This window comes from Idiotropiscis lumnitzeri, chromosome 4 (assembly GCF_059441095.1).
Source record: "Idiotropiscis lumnitzeri isolate Australia: NSW breed Sydney's pygmy pipehorse chromosome 4, RoL_Ilum_1.0, whole genome shotgun sequence".
Taxonomy (NCBI): domain Eukaryota; kingdom Metazoa; phylum Chordata; class Actinopteri; order Syngnathiformes; family Syngnathidae; genus Idiotropiscis; species Idiotropiscis lumnitzeri.
Window position 1 is genome coordinate 24,504,297 of NC_142394.1, and position 8,351 is coordinate 24,512,647.

Below are 8,351 nucleotides of genomic sequence, written 5' to 3' on the forward strand. Positions count from 1 at the left end.
AAGCGTCTTAGAGATGTCACCATTTTGGTGACAATCAGACACGTTTTTTTTTGTTCGTTCAATGAGTGACAGATTATTGCCACTGTCCGAAGCACTACAGGCAGGAAACTTTTCGACGTGAAGTAACTTAAAAAAAAAAATAGATCAAGTTCCGTCTCAATATTTTCAGGGAATGATAATCACTACACTTGGGCACATAAAACTAAGTGAGAATCGTTTAGTTTTCAGACTTAAGTTTTACAGAAATGCTCACAGACTGGCCCTTAATGAGGCCCAGCCCTGCTCATTTGTTCTAATTGAGAAAAATAAGTAAACCAGCGGCAAGGTCGCCTAGAAGTCTATATATCGACAGTAATTTTCATAATGAAATTCGTTTTGTTTTTGGGCCAAGGAAAGAAACTGTAACGGGCAGGCGTGCACTGTTGCAAAGCGAAAAGCACGCAAACTGGGTGAGAAAATTTGGCCAGACTTTTCTGTTTCTATACTAGCTGGTCTGCTTCTGCCCTCTAGTGGCGTGCTTGAAAAAGTCATGTATAGACGTTGACAGTATGAAACTCATAAAAAAAAACATCTTTATTTTAAACACTGGCAAATGATAATACACATGTAAAAGTAACAGACAAAATTACACTTGCCGATTAAACTTTTTTTTTCTTCAACACTAAAATGAACACTTTTTGCAACAGCGAATAAAATGGACAAACAATGTGTATAAATATTTAACATTAACTATTTACAACTGCCTCCAAGTGAAATTTTGGACTTTTAAGTTGATAAAGTCTTCTCCAAAACATCATAGTCCACCAGTGGCAGGGAAGCAACTTCGAAAAACACCCTGAGAAGGGGAACAGAGGACAAATCAATGGAAAATTTAATTTAAAAAAATAAATAAATAAATAAAAGATCACCCATCAAATGGCAAAGTGAATTAGAAGAAAATGATTTGGCTGTGTTGGGAAAATATTCCCTAGTTTCTTTATAGAGAGTTGACTATGCAGTTAAAAAAAGATAAAATAAAAAAAGTTACACAAGACGACTCGATCACTGTTAATGAAATAATTTCTAATGCATGATCTCAACTTTCCAAAAGAAATATTGAACAACTAATTTCTTGTTCGAAGGTGCGCGCATCTTTAAAAAAAATAATAAATAAAAAATAAAACTTTGCACTTTGTCAAGCGGACAGGAGAAAAGTAAAGATGGAAGCGTTTTAAAATGACGCAGGACGGATAAGGAACAATTATTTTTACGAATAAAGACAAAGGGGCGATCACGGAAGGGTGAAGGGAGGACCGGCAAAATAGGTTCAAGTGGCCATCTCTGGTTAAAACACCTAAATAAAATCATTAACATTAATCTTTAAGAATAAAGCACTCTTTGGACTTTCTTACATGATTAAGTACTTTTTTGTGTCACCGGGGCTTCACAACGAGCCTTTTCTGCAGTTACGTATAAAAAGTAATTATCGGAGAGATGCACAACGCATCACAGGATATTTCATCTTCCCTGCTTTTGAAGATGCGTCGAGGGCCGGCCAGGTTGACCTGACCTCGACTGTGAACACAGCCGCCATCTCCATAGCAACGTGGAAAGAGTCAAATACCACAAAGTGCATTCTTACTTGTGAGAGTATTTGTTGCGGACCGCTTTCAACGCGCTGCTGGGAGGCCGCGCCACCGCCGAGTAAAGTTTCCGGACGACGGACGCCATCTCGGAAATTCTGTAGCCGCTGTGGAACTGCAGGATGGGCGGCTGCGGGCAGAAAAACGGCGATGACGAGAATGACTCGACGAAAGGCGTCCGGCGACGCGTCGGCAAATTCGTACCCATTCTGGCAGCTCTTTAGTGCGCAGGGCCAGCAGCAGGCAGGCGGACGCCAGCAGCGAGGCTCGCTCTAACGCCAAGTCCACGTCCATCAGGCTCAGCTCGCAGAAATAGCGCGCCAGCGTCAGCGTGTCCATGCCCACACCGACGCACTGCACACGCACACACACAGGAGAATAAACGCATGAACCATTCGCGTGGCAGACATTCTTGCCATTGACTTCCGTGGAAATGCCAAAAACGACAAATGTTCGTTTTAACCTCGCAGCATTTTTCATTTATTTATTGCTCTCTTTCAAGCATTGTGTGCAAGGATAGCATACGCCTTCTTAACTGCGGGACGTTGATACGCAAAGTCAGTCCAGGAAACATGCTCAGGCGCTCGAGATGGCATGTCCATATCGATTGTCATCGGGTGCGGTATTTAAAGAATACAAACATTTCTGCATAGCGCCATGCAACACACACATTTGATTCTTCCTTAAAATTATATTACATTGACTAATTTAAAAAAATGGTTTCTCAATGTATTTAAAGCACATTTTATATCGAACCATTAAATGGATAAAAGATACAAATTAACTAAAACAAATATCCAGTGGAATTATTAGCAGTACTTCATATAATAATGAAATGTACAAAAATTAATTCAAAGAAAAAAGATTATCAAAAAAACAATAGTTTTTTTTCCCCTGGAGTCTTTTCACCAAATGAAAACGCAAAGGAGGAAGACCGGGTCGGGCCATACCTTAGCGTAGCGGCGGAGGAAGTGGTAGGCGACGGGGATGCTGATGTCGAAGGAGAGCGTTTGCAGCATGCGGGCCTCCATGCTGAGGAATTCCTGCCTGGTGTACGCATCGTCACAAATGTAAAGGAAGTTGTCCACGGATGGCGGGTCGCGCTCCTGCAAACGACACGGCCGTCACCAGCTGGCTCTTGACACCTTAACGGGATTTTCTCTTAAGGCCCTAAAATGATCATGTGATCGCTACAAAATGATTGCGCTCATGTCTGTTTATTAACCGGACCGAACCTCACTTTACAGTTTTTTTTTTTTTTTTTTTTGGGCGCCATTGGAGCATTTGTGATGGTCGACCTCTTTAACTCATTCACTGCCATTGACAGCTAAAGACGTCAAAGATCCATTTATTTATTGTTACTCGTCTGGTAGTGAATAAAATAAAAAATGCCTGTTATGTTTATGCTTGAGCGCCTCTTTGGGCACCCCTGGAGACAAAATTTTGAGAATCCCTGCCTGAGTTTTACTTGCCTGGCTGCCACTCGTCAGCCCTAATAATAAAAAAATAATAAATAATTTAAAAAAAAAAGGACACACGCATGCATACCTCAAACTTTGAGGCGAGCAGCATGGCGGTGGAGCCCACCAGCTGCAGCGTGTCGCGCTGGATGGGGGTCCTCGCCAAGAAGTGGTCCGTCAACTTCACAGCCAGGTAGAGGGTCTCGTGGTACAACTCAAAGTTCTCCTGGTAGTGCGGAGGAGGGGCAGGGGCATGATTGCGGGCTTAGCGTGAGCGGTGCACGTGCAGCCCGTCGGCCGCGACAACGCAGCTCACCTGCACTTCCACAAGCCAGTCCACCAAGATGGCACGCATCTCGGCGTTGATGTTGGGCTGCTGGCACATGTAGTCGTGCAGCACAAATTTCTCCTGAAAGCGAGAACAAATTGGTGGCGGCAAACGGGGCCAGGTCTGCCTGTTTTGCAGGCAAAATGGCACCACGGTAAAAACAGCGCGTGGTCGTTTAACATGCTTGTTGACGTAGCGATACAATCCACGTCAAGTTTCATTTGAGGGATTGTTTAAAAAATGACATAAAAAAAAATAAAATGAAGGATCAGGTCCCTTGTCAGGACTTGATCTTAAGGCACGCCGGCGCTGGGCTCACCTCTCGACTTTTGAGGTAGTCAAAGATGTCCTTGGCGTACTCGGGACTCATGAAGCAATCGTCGCGGCTATCGGCGTCCACGTCAAATTCGGTCGGAATCTGTAGGGGTGAAGCCAACGATGACACGTCCCCCCCGGTTGGGGTGGGGGGGCATGAAGAGAGTGGGGCGGCTCACCTGGGGTCTCAGGAGATGAGGCTGCACGTGTCGGAGCGCAGGCTCGCCGGATGGAACCGGCTCTGCTGCTTCCTCCTGCTCTTCATTGTTTTCAGATGACTGTCCCTCGGTGCTCTCAGAGGACGACCTGCGCAACGTCAAAGAAGCAGCTGGCTACGGTACGAGGAAAACGGCGGGGAATTTAAATAAAAGAAAGAAAGAAAGAAAGAAAAGAAAAAGACGCTACTTTTTCTGCTCGGCTTGACTCTTTTCTGACAACGAGGGTGCGTTCGTTTTCTTCACCTCCTGCTGCTTTTTCTTCTTCCTGCCCGGGAAGCTGATGTGGACTTTGTGAGCCTGCAAAGCAAAAAGCAACTGGTTGTACCAATACCCAAACTCTACGAGGGATCATCAGACATACATGTGGTGGAAAATTATACAGTTTCATGTCATGGCTCCGAAAATAAAATGATCATTTCTTTACTAGAACCGATGCATCTTCATCCATCTATGCCAGCAACATGTGGTGGCAGGCAGAACGTCCGCGTGAGAGACGAGGTCATCATTACTTTCGGTCGCATCAAGTTTTTCAACTTTTTGCGGCTTTTGTTTGGTGGCTGAGCAATTCTTCCGGTGTAAAATAGCGAATCAAAGCATGAGAGTAAAGTTCCATTGTATTTAACATTCAAAATATTTGCATTTAATCTTTATAAACTGTTTGTTTACAAACTTATATTTCGCTATATTTTAATATGATCTTTACATGCAGTCAGTAGTAGGGTTTTTTATTTTTTTATTTTTTTGACTGGATTGGCTCAAGGCCAGCAAAACTGCAGATATGAGAGTAAACCAAGTGGATGAAACCTTGAAATGTTGCGGTTGGCTTCCTCTAATATGTAACACAGGAATAAATCCTATGTTTTTTTTTAACACTTTGATGTTCACTATTAAAGGATGGTACAGTAGTTGGGAGGTGAAACAATTTACGATGGTCATGTAGCGCCTCTCTAGCCTGGTGTGACAATAATGCAGTGCTTCTCAATTAATTTCTGTTATGCCCACCAAGCAAGAAGAAAACAATTCGCGCCCCTCACTCAACCACCCACTCTCCGCCGCAACTAAAAATAATAGCATTTGTCTATAAAATAGTTATAGTTACACTTCCGCAGCTTGTTGCAAAATAAACCGACACCGTAGAGTTAATACTCGCTGCGCACAAAGGGAAATGAGAGTGCCACTGCTAACTACTGGAATGGAAGTGCAGTTACATTTTATTGTAATACGGAAAAAAAAGCATGTTCCCCAAGGTCACACACGCCCCCCCAGGGGGGCCTGACCCACTATTTGAGAAGCACTGCTATAATGAAGGTGGCTAATCCAGGTTCTTCAAATGCAATAGAAAACATTTGCATATTTTTAACTTGGTAACACTCACATTGGTCATGTCAACGAGGGCCGTCCTCTTCTTGAGCTTGGGGGGTCCATGGCTGGGCGAAGTGGCCCTCTTGGACTTTGGAACTTCCTGCGCACCCTGCTGCTGGAAAACGACAGAGGATGGGATTGAATGAGCGGTTGTGTGTACGCATGTGTCTTTGCGTGCGTTGTTGGGTTTTTGGAGGGCGGGCTACAAGTGCACGCACACCTATTTTTTTTTATTTTTTTTTTTACCAGCTTGTCGCAATCGACCCCATCGGGAACCTTGCGGGCGGCGGGGACAGGAGCTCTCCTCCCTCTCAAAGTAGGCATGGCGCCTGCACAAAACAACGTTTGGCTTCGGTGGACTCAAACTAGCCATAGGCTTTCAGAGTGACGCTTTTGTGCTCGTTTGCACTCAAATTGTCAACATGGGCTCTCGCTTACCTTAAATGAAAATCCCCGCAAGTGGAGCGCTTGGGAAACGGCGGAGTACGCTTGCGTGAGGAAGATTTGCTTTTGATGTTTTGCAGCCGTTTTTGGCCAAAGCGTTTTGCACACTCGAATCTCGCTGCGGCTTCTCGATTGGCTGGAATTAAAGTATCGTGAACCAATCAGCGGGCTCCTGACGACGCTGCCTTGAAAGGGTTGCTCGTTTTGTTTCACATCGTGTCCCGACAGGGGACGAGCCATCGTGCGGCTTTCAAAGCCGAACTATAAACAGCACGATGGTGTAACTATGTTTGGAAACAGTCGATAAATCAATCGCAATGCGGATGTGTCATGAACCATAATGAAGACATTTTTTTATTGTAAATGCGTCCTTGAACCGCGGGAGATTCCACAAGCACGTCGGGACAAAAGCTATTATTTCCAAGCGCACGTAAGGCCAAGAGCTGTGAAAACAACCAATGGGAATTTATTTTGGTTTGAACATGTGACCCACGACAGTTGCCCAGTAACTAACTTTAACTTTTTAACAAGCTCGCTAAAAAGATGTCGTTCGTTTTCTAAAATGGGTTCGGTCATCTGTCTTCGCTCCAAGCCACATCGGTTAGTTTATGGATTTTACTGCTTATGTCATTTTGTGAAGCGGCTATTAAAGATGACATCGCGCAGTTGCCGTCTATTGTAATTTCTTTGAACAAAACAAGGCAAATTAAAAGCAAGCACAAAAACGTCCAAAGACAACAAACAATATCACGTGATGTACATAACATAAAAACACGAAAAAAAAATAATACAAGCACAAATATTTATCCTTGATGTTAATGTTTCATCTTTCGAGATGCTTGAGATGAGAGAAATCTCCTTTGAGCAGTTTGGTGCTCATAAAGTATAGAACGACTTCAGTTGAGTGTTACTACTTGCAAACATTACAAGTGTCTCAGCAATTTTGCAAAAAGGCCTCGCAGGTCGAGGGGTCAGGACAACAGCACAAAGACAATGCATACAGCACTCGTTCTTTTTCTTTCTAACATGAAGTGTATTGACATTCACGCAGATTAAGTGCGCGTGCTTCCTGTTAATGGCTCAGGAAGTGAGCGTGGCGGTTTGTGATCACACTCGTTGACTCAACAAGCGCTGTGTAAGAAGTGAGAACAACCTTCCGGTGAGTTGGATTTGTCTATTTGGGTTTTTCTGTCATCCAAATGTTTTGGGAGGATAAATGCATATCATTTATTTTTTTAAATATTAGAAGGAGTTTAAGAGGTGACCTAATCATCAGAATCCAACACACGGTTATAGTCGAGCACAGTCGTGGGATGGAGGCCACCAAAATTTAATTCTGAGTGGACCGCCACCGGCCACATTTGTCCATATCCGTCCCACCTGGAGACACACACACGTTGACACAGTTTCCATGTTGACAGGAAGCTACAATGAAGGCCTTGACTGAAAATCCCAGCCAGGTCACCGGACCCGTACAGGAATCGCAAGTCCATGCCAATCCACCTGCGAACCGGCCAGAAGCCGCTGTGGAGTCTTTCGCAGACTGCCTGGCCTGTGACGTCATCGGCTTGCTCTTGCATGTCAAAAGTAGCCCAGGGGGGGACCGAGCAAGTGCCCGAGACCCGATTGGTACGCTCGCCCGCCAGCTGGCTGAGAGTATCATCACTTCCTCTCTTCAACAAGCTTAAAGAGGCGCTTCATTGAAGTTAACGTTGGCACTTGGATGATGGGTTTGCATGTAAAAATGATGACAGTACTAAAATGCTCCCTCCAAAAGTCTCTAGTGATATTTTTTTTTTGTGATGAGATTTACGACAAATTGCCGCGCCCTCTTTTGGAGCTCGGCTTGTCATTTCTTTTTCCCGGTTCCAGCGTCTACGTCACAGCAGGGACGCAAACAAGATAACGTTGCTCAAATTGTCAATTCTGTTATCTAAAATGGCGAGCGATCACCACCAAAATGTACTCTTGTTCAATTCAACTTGTGAGAGTATAAAAGCGTTCTGCACAATAGTTTGCATTTATGGACATCAAACGTGAGGTCATTGTGATCACTTCTACAAAATTAAAAATACTGTGCCGATGGATTCTCCACAGTGAGCGCACTTGGATTATAAAGCCGAGGCGCCACAAATGTTTTTACATTGGGTCAAACTGTCCACAAGGTGGCAGCACAGGAAAACCTACTGGAAAAGTTGACATGAAGCTGAGTGCACGTGGACATTTATTGGGGGCGGGGCTTTTTGTGGGGCTAATGCAAAGAAGAAACTGTGGACAGCCATCTGCATCATTGTTATTGCGGTGATTGAAAGCAAGCCAGTCCACACTGTGACTGAATCTGCTGCTCAAGAGGGGGAAGTTGAGTGTTTGTTGCCGGCTGTGAACAAGTGCGAAGCCTCCCAAAACAAACAAAGTCCCCCCCACTCCCGAGTGGCCTCGGAACTAATCGGCAGCAGTCGGGTCTTGGGTCGGTTCCGCAGGTTCCTACATGTTTAATAATAGGGAATGCAGCTATCTTCGGGACCCAGTTAAGTATTTGAACATCCGATCATGGGGGGGGGGGATCTCTTAATGCTACAGAAGAAATTCAGAATCACGTTTG

General features: G+C 44.4%; 2 protein-coding genes and 1 long non-coding RNA gene across 4 annotated transcripts in view; 1 reads left to right on the plus strand and 2 right to left on the minus strand.

Annotated features, from left to right (window-relative positions):
• Nucleotides 1-556: 556 nt before the first annotated feature.
• Nucleotides 557-5,880, minus strand: ccnb3 (cyclin B3). 2 transcript variants are annotated; one of them, XM_088293321.1, is made up of 12 exons: nt 5,744-5,880; nt 5,552-5,634; nt 5,319-5,417; nt 4,131-4,240; nt 3,905-4,031; nt 3,730-3,828; nt 3,399-3,491; nt 3,171-3,308; nt 2,573-2,728; nt 1,827-1,976; nt 1,622-1,752; nt 557-835 (listed from the first exon to the last, which is right to left on the minus strand). In XM_088293321.1, the coding sequence occupies exons 2-12, from the start codon at nt 5,627-5,629 to the stop codon at nt 766-768; spliced, it is 1,251 nt and encodes a 416-aa protein (XP_088149447.1). In that variant the 5' UTR covers nt 5,630-5,634; nt 5,744-5,880; the 3' UTR covers nt 557-765. The 2 variants fall into 2 exon arrangements, with proteins under 2 accessions (XP_088149447.1, XP_088149446.1); XM_088293320.1 differs by having other exon boundaries at nt 558-835; nt 5,319-5,420.
• The window catches only part of LOC148338672 (uncharacterized), a 33,241-nt gene continuing 30,741 nt past the window's right edge, over nt 5,852-8,351 (minus strand). Inside the window, exon 6 of the mRNA XM_088293323.1 lies at nt 5,852-5,885. The gene's annotated coding sequence lies outside the window, so the exon portion shown is untranslated. The remainder of the gene's footprint in view (nt 5,886-8,351) is intronic.
• LOC148338673 (uncharacterized) lies at nt 6,238-7,525 on the plus strand. The gene is made up of 3 exons (XR_015842839.1): nt 6,238-6,349; nt 6,801-6,908; nt 7,171-7,525. It is a non-coding gene; the product is annotated as an uncharacterized LOC148338673 (long non-coding RNA).